This window comes from Thamnophis elegans, chromosome 3 (genome assembly GCF_009769535.1).
Source record: "Thamnophis elegans isolate rThaEle1 chromosome 3, rThaEle1.pri, whole genome shotgun sequence".
Lineage (NCBI taxonomy): Eukaryota > Metazoa > Chordata > Lepidosauria > Squamata > Colubridae > Thamnophis > Thamnophis elegans.
Window position 1 is genome coordinate 138,407,868 of NC_045543.1, and position 17,190 is coordinate 138,425,057.

General features: G+C 41.9%; 1 protein-coding gene across 1 annotated transcript in view; it reads right to left on the reverse strand.

The window, feature by feature from the left end:
• Positions 1-8,773, reverse strand: part of LOC116506752 (tetraspanin-36-like) — a 32,055-nt gene extending 23,282 nt beyond the window's left edge. The window contains exon 1 of the mRNA XM_032214647.1: positions 8,465-8,773. Within this exon, the coding sequence (XP_032070538.1) occupies positions 8,465-8,524 (60 nt within the window). The 5' untranslated portion in view covers positions 8,525-8,773. The remainder of the gene's footprint in view (positions 1-8,464) is intronic.
• Positions 8,774-17,190: the final 8,417 nt, after the last annotated feature.

Below are 17,190 nucleotides of genomic sequence, written 5' to 3' on the forward strand. Positions count from 1 at the left end.
TGGAGAATTCTGATCCACCCAAACGTTGAATAATATGTTTGTTTTTTAGAACATGAATCTACAGAAAAACAAGAATTCTGAGAGCTGCAACTCATCTACAGCCTGCTGAATTGAAGAAATCTGGACTAGATCCAATTTTAATTTAACTTATTCAATTTAGGCACTGTCTGACTCGGGGCAGTGCACAATAAAACCAGAACAAAATAGAAAATAAAATGTAGCATTATAAAAGAAAAGAAAACCCAAAGGCTAGTCTACCTAACAATATGCACACCTTGAAAAAAATCTGACAGGTACCAAACCTAGGATAATGGCCTAGGTTGGGTAATTGATTTCCTAAAATTCCCTTCCTAAAATTCAGATCCTTTCCTTCCCTTCCCTTTATGGAATGTACATAAGAATGTATTCAAAATGCAATTTCAATTAGGAATCTGGGGCAGTTCCAACCCAAGCTAAATTTAACTTGCAAAAGGAGAAGTAGATATGGAAATGGCAGAACAGCTTCATTTACTTCCTTTAACTTAGGCAATTTGGCACCCGGATGCATTGGCACCGGAGAGGGCGGCTGTGCCATTTACACACCCTGACCGGCTTTGAAGATGAAACACTGCTGCAATTGTGAAGATCTTCCTTGCACCAGAATGTCAAGTGCAGAAGCTCCAAGGCCTTCAAAAGCTTTGCTTCAGGTGGTCATAAATCACAGTGAAGATCAGAGGAGGGGAATTTCTGACAGCTTCAGCCCTGCTCAACCTTCCTCTTAAGCGTGAACAATTCAAACCTTCAGGTCTGGCAGACTGTTCCTTCAGAGCTGATCTGGTCCTTCCTCCTTTTAGCAACCCTTCTCCCTTCCTGCCCTGCAGTGGCATCTAGATTAAACAAGATCTTCTTTGTAATGCCAGCCTGGAGGGGGAATTTTCAGCAGGGAAGAAAGAATGAGAAGAAAACAAAGAGGCAGTTGAATAGAAGCAAAGTGTCCCTAATTATGGAAATACAGTAGTGATTGTACTCCATCTGGCATTATCAGCCCTGACCTTGATCTGTGTCCTATTTGAAGCTACATAATTTAAGGAGGTCTTAGATAAACTGGAACAGACTCACTGAAAGAGAGAAATGAGAGGGACAATAGCAGGCTGGAAATTGAAAGGGGAGGATAGTTATCCTTGAGTAAAGAAGGAACATGATAGTACTTCGAAATTCCCTGAAGGGGTGTCCAGTTACAGAAAAGGTAATTCCCAGAGAAAAATCCAGTTCCTTAGGGAGGTGGCAGCTTCCCTAAATTTGGATTTCCTACACTGAACAAAAAAATGAACAAGAGGGAGTAAAACTCCATCCTAATTTTAGAACATTTATATACCCCAACCACATGTTGTAAGAGAGACCCTTCATAGCTAATGAACACAAACTTTCATTGACACCGTAGAGTTGTTTTTCTCAGCCTTAATTCTAAAACGAGTGGACTTCAACTCCCAGAATTCCCCAGCCAGTATGAGTTCTGGGAGTTGACCGGTGCATGAATTCTGGGAGTAAGATCCATGCAAGTTGCAAGGTTGAGAAACACCGATATAGACAAGCAACAGCAAATATGAGGTTCCTTTCAGTGTCATATGAAAAATAGTCCACGCACGTGTGCCTTATTAACCCAGTACAGGATTAAATTAACGTGTCCTTGGTCTCAATTCCAGAGAATTCATTCATGGAAGTCCCATCAATTCCCTGGCTCAGCTGATAACAGATCAGAGCCTGTGGCTTTGTGGTTAACACATCTGCCTAATATGTAATATAGCTCAGGTTCGAATCCCAGTAAGGGTATGGCTAGCTGATGAGAGCTAAATAGCTTGAAATAGATCTATACTAGTCTCCCTTTATTTATTTATTTATCAGCACAAATACTACACAAATGTAACAAAGGCAACAGTAAAATATTGGGCTTTCTGTCTGGATGGTCTCTTGTGACGAGCCATTGGACAGAGAATGGAAGCAGTTAGCTTCCTCCCATAATTGGGGTATACCAGGGGTTTTGACTTTATATATATATAAAGTCACAACCCCTGGTATATATATATATATATATATATAAACCAGCATATATATATATATATATATATATATATATATATATATATATATATATATATATATATATATATATATATATATATATATATATATATATATATATATACCAGCATATATATATGCTGGCATATATATATATAAACCAGCATATATATATATATATATATACCAGCATATATATATGCTGGTTTTGTTGTATTTGGGTGTTTTCCCGTGTAAGATTGAGATTGTCTTGGCAATGTTTCGGCAAGGTCTCACTCGCCATCTTCAGGCTGGTGTGTTTGGCTTAAAGCATGGTCGGAGCTGTCATCTTTCTATAAATCTTGGTGGAGGTGTTGTGGAGTGCTGGCTTTGTTTCAGTAAGTAGAATGATTGGTCGTGTGGTTGGACATGAAATTAGTTTTGAAGGAGTCAGGTTAATCTCCAAAACTGAACACTTCAACAAGAGAATAATTATGGAAGCTATCGAAATAGAGAAACACCCCCACAACATGAATAAACGTGACGATACCTCCCACCCTAGTCAACAAACTAGCCCTACCCACTACCCAGGCCGTTACAACATGAAACAACGGACACACAGCCAGCACCAATCAGCACCAATCTACCAATCATGATACAACCACACGACCAATCATTCCACTTACTGAAACAAAGCCAGCACTCCACACACCCACACCAAGATTTAGAGAAAGACGGCAGCTCTGGCCACGCTTTAAGCCTCAAAACACCAGTCTGAAGATGGCGAGTGAGACCTCGCTGAAAATCAATCTTACACGGGAAAAGACCCGAATACAACAAGCCCAGCATACCTACACCCGTGAAAATCTACGAATATATATGTGTGTGTGTGTGTGTGTGTGTGTGTGTGTGTGTGTATCTATATTAAGATGACGAATGAGACTTCGTCGAAACGTCGCCAAACATCTCCAATTTTACGCGGGAGAAAACCCGAATAACTAGAGACCTACATCTATATCTATCTATCTATATCTATATATAATTGACAGACAAAAGTCAGGTTCCAAAGATTAAAAAGAAAGCCTACTAACAATGGTTTTAAAAATTGCAATGATAATCTAGAGAAGAGAGATTGGCAAAGCATGTCTGGGGAATTCTGGGAGTTGAAATCCAGATATCTTATAGTTGCAAAGGCTGGGAAGCACTCTGTCAAGGCTCCGACTAATGAACCCAAGCAAAGGACTGGACTCCTTCTCCAAAATCTTCACTGAGTGCATCATTTCGGCACAGCTTCAAAGGACAACCAATTCTAAATCTTACTTGCCATTACAGTAATTAAACTGGGAAATAATCACCATCCCCAAGTGTCACAGGTCACCTTGGCCAATTGGGTTAATTGATAGGCTCTCCAGGCACTCCTTCCCCAACCTTATCTGTTGCTAGTAGGGATGACCTTGGTTCTCAGGAGAAAGCTCTCTGTTGTGCCTAGTAAGGCATTCTTACCTCCTTTCCCCCTTCCCCCTCTGTGTGGCAACTGAGGAATAGAAAAATAGTTCTGTTCGAAGTTGACATACAACTGTAAGGAATTCATGAACATCCCTTTTATGAATGTTTGTAGAAAAGTTCAGTTTTGAGGCACTTAACACACTTTTAAAGGTTATAAGGTTCAGCATAAGGCTAAGGTGCTCAGCTTGTCAATCAAAAAGGTGTGGCAGCTCGGTGGTTCGAATCCCTAGCACCGCATAACGGAGTGAGCTCCCATTCCTCCTCCAGCTTCTGCCAACCTAGCAGTTCAAAAGCATGTAAAAATGCAAGTAGAAAAATAGGGATCACCTTTGGTGGGAAGATAACTTTCTGTGCGCCTTCGGCGTGTAGTCATGCCATCCGCATGATCATGGAGATGTCTTTGGACAGTGCTGGTACTTCGGCTTTGAAACGGAAATGAGCACCGCCCCCTAGAGTTGGGAACGACTAGCGCATATGTGCGAGGAACCTTTACCCTACCGAAGGTTCAGCAAATATTTTTCCTCCCTGTGGAGAACCCTACATTTTTTTTTCCTGCCAAAAATGAAAACCAGCCCTTTGCTGAACCTCTGGGGTTTTTCAGGAATCCAGATTCTGAGAAACAGCCCCAATGCTTGCAGTTCTAAGAGAGCAGATGTGGTGTTCACCACTATTGTCAAACATGACGCAAGATGGTGTGGGCAGCCAGTGTGAGAAGATAGCAGCTAGTAAGATCAGCAACAGGTGGATCCTGTTTCCCCTTTAAAAGTCAAACCATTTTCGAGTTATGCTTGACTTCTGTGGATCACACTGGCATGCAATTTTCTTGGTAAGCGTGAGTAAGTGCTTTGCCACTGCCTTCTGAGATTTTTTTTTCCAACTTTCCAATCAATAGTTCTGGGATTTCCACCTCCAATCTCAAGAGTAAGTGGGTCCAACTCAGCTTTTTTTTTAACCCTGCCAAAGTCAACAATTTGTGAGCAGCCTTGGCAGAAATGAATCAGCAATCGTACCCAAATTGCGATTTCCTCTATGGTATTTTGAGTTTTTCACTCCCATAACTTACCGTATTTTTCAGAGTATAAGGCACACCTTTTCCCCTCAAAAGAGAGGGTGAAAATCTGAGTGCGTCTTATACACTGAATAGAAGCATTTTTGGCCTCCCGAAACCCTGCCCCCTTTGCAAAAATGGCTGTGCATAGCCTTTAGGAGGCTTCAAGAGTGCTCCTGGGGGCTAGGGAGGGCAAAAATGAGCAAAAAACAGGCAATTGTTTGCTCGTTTTTGCCCCCCTCAACCCCCAGAAACACTCTATAAAGCCTCCTAAAGCTGGTACTTTATTCGTTTTTTCCTGCCTCATTTGAGGAAGTTAAGTTGGCAAGGGATATCAAAAGAGGCATCAGTTCTTTCTGCAAGCTTTCAATCAGAGCTTGGCAAAGGAACCTATCCTAGAAGGTTATCTAGCCTGCTTAAAGTTCGAATCCCTAGCACCGTGTAATGGAGGTGAGCTCCCGTGACTTGTCCCAGCTTCTGCCAACCTAGCAGTTCGAAAGCACGTAAAAATGCCAAATAGAAAAATAGGAACCACCTTTGGTGGGAAGGTAACAGCATTCTGTGCGCCTTTACCATTTAGTCATGCCGGCCACATGACCACAGAGACGTCTTCGGACAGTGCTGGCTCTTCGGGTTTGAAACGGAAATGAGCACCGCCCCCTAGAATCGGGAACTACCACATATGTGCAAGGGGAACCTTCACCTTTACCTTACTTGTAGATTGATGATTTTCAATAAATCTGCTACCATTACTAATCTCATTTATTTCACAATAACATCCTTTTAAGATGCATTCCCAAGACACATAACACTTTGAGGGGGGGAAAACAGGATGGATGGATGTGGGAAAGGATTCAATTCTCCAGACTTCTTTTTGAAACCCAGTTTCTGAGAAACCATTGACTCAAAATCATTTTTCTTCCTCATTCCCAAAGTCATTTCTTCCACAATTGTGCTGTATGGCCTTATATGGTTTACTCCTTATGATAGACACTGATTTATCATCACAACGTCTCCAGGAATTCAAGGAAACATACACAATAGGCCAGAGGTGAGTTCCTACCAGTTTGCACCTATTCGGTAGAACCGGTTTGTCAAATCTACTGAAACGGTTAGAAGAGGTTCCACCAGTGGACCCGGAAAGCAGGCCACACCTACAGAAGAGGTTCCAAAAATGTTTGAAACCCACCACTGGCAAAGATCTTGTAACTTGACAGCTTTAAGACTTGCATGCTTCAATGCCAGAGTTTCTGAATAGCTACTTAGACCAACCTAAGTACTAATTCATAATTTCATATCCGGTCACATGGGCGGCAAGCCACTCCCACCCAGTCACATGGGTGGCACCCACTCCCACAAAGGAGGCCACACCCCCAGAGTAGGTTCCAACAATTTTTGAAACCCACCATTTCAATAGGCAGTATTCACTGTATTTTATCCCCACATCATCCCCGTGAGGTATATTTTTGGTTGGAAGATCCACACTCCCTGCATCAAAAATCCAAAATCATGATATATGTAATATCACAAAGGCTTAGTATTGTTAAATAGACTAACATGAGGCAACAGAATGATGTTGTATGTATGATTTTAATATCTAGAATATTTTGTTCAAAATGATGGAATAACAATTGGAGTTGAACAATTGATGTATAGTGATGCTATATGTATGAAGCCAATACCTTGAATATTTTGTTTAAAATGAAGGAAGAGCAATTACAGTGGAACAATTGATATATAACAATAATAATGTATTTATGTTTACCTAATGGACAATTTGTGATTCGTTATATAATTGTAAGTGGCGATAAAGGAAAGGATGCATAAAAATTTGTAACCAAACAACATGCTATATGAAAGAGTTGAAGGTTGTATGTTTTTATGTTTTGTTTGTTTTTTGTTTAATTTTTTTTTTAAAAAATCCAAAATCACCCAATGTGATGTACAGTATGGTCAAGAATTAGGATTTAATTTGGGATTATTTCTGTTCAATTCCTCAACGACATTGTGGTACTTTCCCCCCCCCCCAATGTTCTCAATTCTACAGCAAAGCTGGCTGGGGAATTCTGGGAATTGAAGTCCACCCATCATAAAGTTGGCTAGGAACTGGAAACTAAAAGCCATCTATCTTAAATTTGGCTGGGGAATTTAGCAGGTGAGCCCCGTCTATCTTAAGAGTTGGCTGGGAACTTTGGATGTTGAAAATCCACCTTTCCTAGAATTGCCACTGTTGGAAGAAATGTCCTTCTGGGTTCAGTTCCAAGGGAGGGAGAAAGACACTGGAAACACGGAGCCTGTTTGGAAAGATGATTTTAATGGTGGACAGGATCACATGGCTTGAGGCTCCTAGGTGAAAAGGGAAGATATGCTGAGAGTCCCTGGGTTTTATGCCCTCTCTCTGGGTTTTGAACTTCCTAGGGCACAGGAAGAATACCCTGATCGGTTGCTGTCAGAGGTTATAGCTACCTTTGTAGGTTATCTGTGTGCTAAGTTTGGTTGAAACTTATTGGGTGGTGCAATGAAGGGCAATGGAATGGGGTAATCTTTGTTATGTAGAATACACTCACCCAGACCTTAATGACCATTAACAAAGGTGGAGGGGCTGAGTTTTTACTTTTCTTTTTAGGGGTGAAAAATCTGCCTTTTTAATATTTCCTAAAATGTTGTATTTTTCTAGGAGTGGGGTGGGTGCTAACTTCCTGCACTACTAAACACTAATGTAGAAGCAATCCTTGATTTCAGACAAAAAATAAATTATTCCACCTAAATATTGCTGGTAGGGATCAGCAGGACCACCAAGGACTTTAGGAGCCTATCATCCTGTAACCTGGTTCTTTTGGAAGAAATCTTAAAACAAAATGGGCCTTACTTCTGAAAAGTAAGGAAGGCATCACAAATATTTCAGCTTCTTAACAAATATATATATATATATCTGACCCCTAAATGATTCCAGTTGTAACCGGAAAAAAAAAGCCAAAAATTGATATTTTAGAGATGTCAGACTGCATCTAAAGACTAATTTACACAATTGCACTAGATTATAATTTAACCTGGAACTGGGTTTACACAAACTAGAACAAACTATGGTTAACAAGCCCTAATGGACGTTCTCAAACAATATACCAGGCCAGAATCACACTTGAGGTTAGCAGACCGTATAAACCAAGCCAGTGCATAACCACCTTTTGAGGTTAACCCCGCAGTTCAAGTCGGCAGAAAAAACTTTCTAACTCTGAGCAAAATTTGGGAGTCCATCTTCCCTTCTTTCTAGCCACCATCCTGTTCAGTTTTCCTTGCAAAATACAGCTGGTGGTGCCCCAACCATCCTCCGGGCGGTTTTATTTTATTAATTTATTTGATTTGTCAAGCATGTATGAGAAAACAAGTATGAATATAACATATAAACATGTAAAGTATAAGCAGGTATAAGCATATACATAATGAGTACAAATAAATGGGAACATTAGGACAGGGATGGTAGGCATCCTGATTAAGCCCCCCTTACAGACCTCTTATGAATGGGGTGAGGCCCACGGTAGACAGTTTAAGCAGTGGTCTCTAAAGTGGGGTCCCCGTCCCATAGGGGGGGGATTTGATTTTTTTAATGGGGGCAATTTGAGCCTTGTTTAAACCAAGTTAACGGCCCTTTAGGCTTCCTCCGTGTGAGCAGAGTTCACTTTTTGAGTAAAGAAAGAATTCTAAGGGGGTGGGTCAGGATTTTGGAGATGCTTAGGTGGGGCATGCCCCCCCCAAGAAAAAGTTTGGGGACCCCTGGTTTAAGGTTAAAGTTTTATTTGGGGGGGGGGGGTTGAGGATGTTCATTTCAGAGGACAGATTTTGAGTAAGAAGGATGGGAGCTTCCCAGGGACTTACCCAGAAGATGAAACTGATAAACAGCAGCACGCTCTTGGAAACAATCACCCCAAAATCCATCTTTGCTCTTCCGACGCTTTACCAAAAAAAGAAAGAGAGAGAGAGAGAGAAGGGGAAAATTAGAAACGCAGCAGCTCGTTCCCCGGACCGAGAAAGTAACGAGACGCAGTTCGGACTCGCGCGAGGTACTTTTCTGGGACTCTCTGCCAGTTTATCACATGACGTCCTCGTAACATGCTAATTCCTGCACAATGCAAACCAACACCTTACTGTAACTTCACCGCCCCTCCCATCGCCATTATTTTTACTAACCAGGCTACCGCCAGCTTGCTAAAATAGCTGCAGGGAGGTACCGAAGAGTTCCTAGTAGCAGGCTTGCCAGGAAAATGATGATGACACCCCCCCCGCCCCCCTGCTGCTAAATAAGCCTGGTGCAAACGCCACAGGGCTGGTTGTGTTCACAAGACACGTTAACCCAGTGTTTCTCAAACCTTGGCCACTTGAAGATGTCTGGACTTCAACTCCCAGAATTCCCCAGCCAGCGAATGCTGGGGAATGCTGGCTGGGGAATTCTGGGAGTTGAAGTCCAGACATCTTCAAGTAGCCAAGGTTGAGAAACACTGGGTTAACCTAACTCCCGGTGCATTGTAGTTTTTCTGAATTAACTCAGCTTCCAGCAATTACAAGGCAAAATGGAATTATAAAGGGTCTTTGGTGCTCTCTGAACTTGGTTGTAGTTTTTTTTTTCTTGCAAGGAGTTTCATTACCCCAAACTAAATAACCCCATCGATGCTAGGCCTAGCATTGAGGATGTTACCCTACTTTGGGTAACTTTGTTTTTATTTCGTCAAGCATGATTTAGATAACAAGATATAAGTATAAACGTGACTATATGAATATATGAAATGAATTTGAATACAAGGGCATATTAGGAGGGAATGAAACCTCTGCAAGAAAACAAGACAGCACCAAGGACCCCACATTTCAACTCTGAACTACAAATATTCTCTTTTTTTTTTTTGAGACAATTATAAGCTAGAGTGTTAGCTCGGTCTAAATACTTATATTTTCTTTTTGCCTTCAGGTTTTACTCCTGACAGATACGAGGACAACAAGTCTCTGCAATGTTCTTGGCAACATTTTCAGAAATGGTTTACCCTTGTTTTTCTTCTTCCTGAGGCTGAAAGGAGGCTTGATATCTAAGGCAGATACTAGAACTCCCAGTTCCCTGGTTTTTAGCTGGTGTCTTTAACCGCCATGCTTCTTGTAACTCACTAATAGTCCTCCTACTGGAGGCTTGGCACTTGGCAGATTGTGGTTGATATTGTAGGAAGTTAAAACCCATCCCTCTGCTAGAAAGCTGAAATATCCTGGGAAATATTAACGAGGCAGAATACTATATTTCCCTGGATGTGAAAAGGGAGAATCATGTTTTTAAGTAGCTCCCTGCAGCTTCCTTCCCCCTCCCCCAACCTTTGTCAATGAGCCATTAAAGCTTGGGCTAGTCTACTCTATATACCAAAGGTAGGATTAGACTTCTACAGAAACAACTAATCAGCATACATTTCTTACACAGGAGCCGAACAAAAAGTATAAAAAAACCCAGGAACTCTCAGCAAGCCACATTCTTCTTTTTCTTCTTCACTCAACATCTTGAAGCATGTGATCACCTTTTTCCCCAGGAGTTCAAACCGTGTCACCCTGTCCACCATTAAAATCATCTTTCCAAGCAGCCTCCATGTTTCCGGTGTCTTTTTCCCCACTTGGAACTGAACCCAGAAGGACATTTCTTCCAACAATACCAACTTGGCACCAACATTAGGGCTGCTTGTGCATGGCATATTTGATCAGGGTTTCTATAATTTCCCCCGCCCCCTCTTTCTGGGACCACACAAAACCCTGTTCCATTTGATTAGCTAATCAAACTGGGATTCTATTGCATGTTAGATTAAAATGTGGCTAGATGGCTCATGGTTTAATTTGACATCAGAAACCCCAACTATAAAATATAAGAGGTTGAGGGATTCACGGCAAACCAGTGTAATTTATTTGGTTTCACCTGTGGTCTGCACACTACTTTTTGGTTCAATACAAATAGTCCTGACTTATGACCTGTCCTGTTGCTAAGCAAGGCAGTTGTTACATGAGTTATTCCCGATTTTACAACCTTTTCTGCCACAACTGTTAAGTGAATCACTGCAGCTGTTAAGTAAATCACATGGTCATTAAGCATGTCCAGATTCCACCCACATTAAGGTTTAATGAAACTAATGATCCTAATTTGAGTCTCAGTGCAAACGTATTTTCTGTAAGCATTGCTAATTTTAAAATTAACTAAGCTGGACAAAATTATTTTTCTTTATTTCTTTTCAACCATTTTTTTATTATTTTAAACTTGCCTGCTTTCCTGGAAGTAAAAAACAAAAGAAAACTTTACTGCTTTTCATCTAAATTATTGCATTTAATGAAACTAAACAGACACTAGAGGGCAGAATAGTCTTTTTTAAAAAGAATGACAGAATGGATGAAGAAAAAAATCTTTTCTTTAATAAGTAGAAAAGTCATGTTTATTTTATTGCTGCCCATCCTTCCATTCTATCTTTGAAAGGCTACAAGGAAGAACACCATTAAAATATCCTTAAAATTACTTTCTCCTTTCTCTTTTTTCACATTACAAAAGATCATGGAAACAAAACAGCTGAAGTCCGAAAGGTGCTTTTTCAAAGGACAACTGGACTTCGTTTTTCCTTGAAGATGTTTTACTTTTCATCCAAGAAGCTTCTTCAGTTCAGAACTGAAGAAGCTTCTTGGAGAAGAAGTGAAAGGACTTCAAGGTTAAACAAAGTCCAGTTGCCTTTTGAAAAAAGGACTTTAGGGGCAACCATGAGCTGGAAGACTGAGAATCTCCATAGATAAACAACTCAAGGCCATCTATTCTCACCTTGCGAGGCAAACTAACTTCAGTGCCAAACTTCCTTAAAGGGGACTTGATGAGCTGAAGACCCTCTTCTGAAGACAGTACAACCCAGGGAGATGCCAAGAGGGGAAAGCAGACTGGGTTTGTCAAATGACCAGGTCCTGAGTCATACAGGGCTCCATATGTCATAACAACCTTTTTGCATTTTACCTAGTAACAGACCAGCAGCCAGGGCACTGGTCTGAACAATCAAACTCCCCTGTTCCATATAACCAGCCTGTTTGTCCTGATATGTGGCATTCTGGAGCAGCTGAAACTATGTACAAGAAGTGTGTTCTAATACCACTGTAGGAAGTTAGCACCCACCCATCTCCTAGAAAAATGAAAAATTCTAGGAAATATTAAAAAGCCAGAATATTATATTCCCCTGGATGAGAAATGGAGTTACGTGTATTTTAGGCAGGAAACAGACTCACTCTTAATAGCCCCCATCCTCCTCAATAGCCCACAGCAGATGTTCCCACTTAAGAGATTAAGAGATAAAGAGATAGCTAGGTCTATTCATAGGCAAATGCCCTCACCCAAGATCCAAGGAAGGTTGGATTAGCCCTCTACTCATCTCATCACATGGCACCTGGGAAGATTACACCACCCAGCAAGGCTCAACCAAGCCTGGGACTCAGGACAACCTACAGAGTTGCTCCTGCATGGCCCCATGGGAGTCTGACAACCAGTGGTGGGTTTCAAAATTTTTTGGAACCTACTCTGTGGGTGTGGCCTCCTTTGTGGGAGTGGCTTGCCGGCCATGTAACCTGGTGGGAGTGGTTTGCCGGCCATGTGTTTTTTCTCTCTCTCTCTCTTTCCTTCCTTTTGTCTCTCTGTTCCTTTTTTCTTTTTTCTTTCATCTCTCACTCTTTTTCTTTCTTTCTTTCTTTCTTTCTTTCTTTCTTTCTTTCTTCCTCTTTCTCTCTCTCTCTCTGTCAGTCTGTGTGTGTGTGTGTGTGTATGTGTGTGTGACAGTGGTGGGTTTCAAAAATTTTTGGAACCTCTTCTGTAGGTGTGGCCTGCTTTCCGGGTCTACTGGTGGAACCTCTTCTAACTGGTTCGGTAGATTTGACGAACCGGTTCTACCGAATAGGTGCGAACTGGTAGGAACCCACCTCTGCTGACAACCAATCAGAATACCAGCTGAAATTCGAAAACTCAAGAGAGGGTATAAAACTGAGGAACTCTCAGCATCTGTCCCCTTTTTTTACTTCACCCAACATCTTCAAGGCATGTGATCCTGTCCACCATTAAAACCATCTTTCCAAACAGCCACTAGGTTTCCAGTGTCTTTTTCCCCACTTGGAACTGAACCCAGAAGGACATTTCTTCCAACACCACAAAGGGATGTCATAAAGATGATTAAGGGACTGGAGGCTAAAACATATGAAGAACAGTTACAGGAACTTGGCATGACCCATCAAAACCGCGGAGGACAAAATCACGCTCGACGAAAGCGCGCATTTGACGTCATCACAGCGCGACGAAAAAAATTAAAAATTGAAATAAAATTAAAATTAAAGCAAGCCGATTCACATAAAGGTAAGGGTTAGGTTTAGGGTTAGGGTTAAGGCTAGGGTTAGGTTAAGGGTTAGGGTTAGGTTTAGAGCGTTAGGGTTACGTTTAGCGTTAGGTTAAGGGTTAGCGTTAGGTTTAGCGTTAGGTTAAGGGTTAAGTTTAGGGTTAGATTTAGGGTTAGGTTAAGGGTTAGGTTTAGGGTTAGGTTTAGGGTTAGGTTTGGGGGGGTTAGGGTAAGGTTTTCGCTTTATTTTTACATTTTTCGATCACAGCGCGATGTTTTCGTCGCGCTGTGATGACGTCAAATGCGCGCTTTCATCGAGCGCGATTTTGTCCTCCACGGTTTTGTGGTGGAACCAAACTTCGCACGACTAGTCTAGTGAAGAGAAGGACCAGGGGAGACATGATAGTAATGTTCCAATATTTGACGGGCTGCCACTGAGAGGAGGGGGCGGGGTGTCAACCTATTTTCCAAAGCACCTGAAGGCCAGACAAGGAATAATGGATGGAAACTGATCAAGGAGAGCTTCAACTTAGAGATAAAGGAGACATTTTTCAGCAGTCAGAACAATCAACCAATGGAACATAAGTTACCTTCGGAAGTTGTGGTTAGTAATTGGTTAGTAATTACATCATTGGTGTTCGGGAGCATATACATGTTTTCTCACACAATGAAAGAATCAAGTATTATACATTCAAAGCAGCAAATGTTACAGGTTATGCATTGTTTCATCCTCTGTCCTTGCACATGCCTGGGAACACTGCAAGCAAAGAATTGCTGAAGTTTGCAATACGTGTAACCACAGTTACAAGAACCACCCAGATGATGCATTGTAATAATCCTACATTGGGGGCTTCATCGCTGGAAGCTTTCAAGAAGAGACTGGACTGCCATCTGTCAGACATGGTGTAGGATCTCCTGCTTGGGCGGGGGGTTGGACTAGATGACCTACAAGGGCTCTTCCAACTCTGTTAATCTGCTACATGTCACCATGGCTGTCTTTGAGGTCCAATATCTTTTTTTTAAAAATATTTTAATTTTTAGATCCATCTTATCTTACAACGGTCGTGCTTCTTCTTCCCTCCCTCCCTCTTTCCTTCCTTCGTTTCTTCTCTCCTACTCCCCTTCCTTCCCTCCCTCCTTCCCCTTCCCTCCTTCTCTCCTTCCCTCCTTCTCTCCTTCCCTCCTTCCTTCCCTCCTTCCTTCCCTCCTTTCTTTTCTCCTTCTCTCCTTCTCTCCTTCCTTTCCCCCTTCCTTTCCTCCTTCCTTCCCCCTTCCTTCTCTCCTACATTCCCTCCTTCCTTCCCTCTTTTCTTCTCTCCTTCTCTCCTTCCTTCCCTCCCTCCTTCCTTCCCTCCCTCCTTCCTACCCCCCTTTCTTCTCTTTCTTCTCTCCTTCCTTCCTTCCTCCTCTCCTTTCCCTTCTTTCCTTCCCCTTCCTCCCCTTTACCCTTCCCCTCTTCTTCCCATTCCTCCCCTCTTTCCTACTCTTACATTCCCTCCCGTGATATTGGTCCGATATCAATATATTCAGAGACATGCTCGATACATACACTGTGGTCCGGGGTGCCCTGCCAATCCAGACATTGTCTTTGCAGATTGTGAGAACCAGCCTCTAATACAGCTTGTAGAGCTGGAATGATGAACCTATGGCATGCGTGCTGGAAGTAGAACACAGCCATCTCTCCGGGCATGCAAGCCATCGCCTGTTGCTCTTCCGGGTTCTGGCACGCTGGCCTTCACACACGTCTTCACACACGCAAGAGTGCCAGAAAACAGAAAAGCAGCCACACCGGGAAGATTATCTTCCAGTTTCTGGCGCACATATGCGTGCCAGCCAGCTGGTCTTTGCGCGCATGAACAACAGAAACAAGAAGACCAGGTGGCCGGTGTGCTCGCACCTGCTTGGAAACCAGAAGATTATTTTCCCAGCGTGCACATGCGCACCAGGCAGCTGCTTTTCTGGTTTCCGGCACGCACACTTGTGCGTGCCAAAAAGCTTTGCCAACACTGTTGTAGAATCATTGGTATTCTCTGAATTTGGTTGCTTATAGATAATCCTCAATTTATGACCAGTCGCTTAGTGACCAAGGTTACAACGGACCCAGAAAAAGGGATTTATGATCCGGCTTCAAAGTTCTCAAATCTGCATCACATTTGGGATAGCAATAGCAGTTATACTTATATACCGCTTCATAGGGCTTTCAGCCCTCTCTAAGCAGTTTACAGAGTCAGCATATAATAACAATCCGGGTCCTCATTTTACCCACCTCGGAAGGATGGAAGGCTGAGTCAACCCTGAGCCAGTGAGATTTGAACAGCCGAACTGCAGAACTGCAGTCAGCTGAAGTACCCTGCAGTGCTGCATTTAACCACTGCGCCACCTCGGGATGCTCAGCAACCAGTCCATATTTATTGCCATTTGCAGCAAACCTGCAGTCACACGACTGCAATTAACAACGGTGTTTACTTCTGGCTTTTGGCAAAAACTGCCCCATGGCGAATATTGTTCGCTTTGCAACTGACATTTTGCTGCCACAAAAAGTTGTAGAATCAGGTCCAGTCACATGGTGATCTTCTTTACGACTGTCACGATTTATAACCGGGCCTTCAATTACAGTTGTTACTAGAGGATTAACTCTATTTGCAAATGTTTCATTACCTGACTAGGTAACATGGTAGCAAGTGTGAAATTTGCTCCCTGTTTGCTTGTCCTTCTAGTGTGGGTGAGGATGTTGCTTTCTCCTTGGTAGTTCCTTGATGAGAATATTGTTTTCTGTTTGCTTGTTTGTCTGGTGTTAATCCCTGATTATCTGGGTGCTAACTGCCACAGTTAGATCAGATCAGAAAAGTTCTGATCTTTTCAGTTCCTTCTTAGCTTTTTGATAGCTTTTGAAAGAAGTGTAAACATAGTCTTATCTCTGTTTATCTAATATTTCCTATGCACATCTATTCTCTAATCTGCATGTATCTAATAATATTTCTAATGTGATTTCTTTGGGCATAATAGCCTGTGTGAACTTTGAATATTTCACTAATCAGTGTTGTATGAACCTGCATAATTCTTTTCACAATTCTGCATAATCCTCAGCCAATCCAACATCTTTTTCCTTTTCAACCTGCCTATGACTGATACCCAAGATAGTTCTACATGATGATTGTTAGGTAAGCTCCCCGTTGGGAGAGCGAGTACGTTCAGCGAAGTGTTGTGAGAGTTATGTTGGAGAACACACAAACCAGCATACACACACACTGCAGTTTAAATAGGCTTTTACTTTCGTGGAAATAGAGGTATCAGAGTCCATCAAACAGTCCAAGTCATACACGGATAAGACAGTCAGTCATCAAAGTCTTTCAGTTAAGGGATAATCTAAATAATATAGTCCAGTCTTCAGACAATCAGTCCGGTACACAAAGTTTGCTAACAGTTGCAAAACTTACAATAACTCAAGGCACTCAGATCAGATCAGCCCAGCATCTATCGAACAGAGAGAGAACTAACAGGCATTCCGGCTCCCTCTTATGGTGGATTGAGGAAAAAGCACCCAATCACATTTACAGTATGATTTAAAGAAACAGGTATAGCATTGTTACATGATTTATATATTTCCAACTCAACCGTTAGAATTATATTCCTAATGATGATGATGATTATATTTTTCTTTAGGCATAAAACTTCCCTTGAGGATTTTCCGCAAGAGGAAGAAGAGCTGACCACCTACCTGTTGTTCAGGTCCAGTAAAGTCAGAAACAACAGACTCACCTTCCCTCTACTTCTCTCTCTCTCTCTCTCTCTCTCTCTCTCTCTCTCTCTCTCTCTCTCTCTCTCTCTCTCTTTCTCTCCAATCTATTTCAATTCAGAATAGAGCTAGAAAGGACCTTTGAGGTCTTCTAATCCAACCACTTGTTCAAGCAGGAGATCCTATACCATTCCAGACATGGGGCTATCCCATCTCTTTTTAAAAGCATCCAATGATGGAGCCCCTATAACTTCTGAAGGCAAGTTATTCCACTGGTTAATTGTTCTCATTGTTATTATCAGAAGTTTCTCCTTACTTGGTTAGTTTCCATCCATTGTTTCTTGTTTTGTCGTCTGATGCTTTAGAAAATAAATTGACTCCCTCTTCTTTGTGGCAGCCCCTCAAATACTTCAGAAATTGTGGGCGCTTCATCACTGGAGGTTTTTAAGAAGAGACTGGATAGCTACTTGTCTGGAATGGTATAGGGTCTCTGCCAGAGCAAGGGG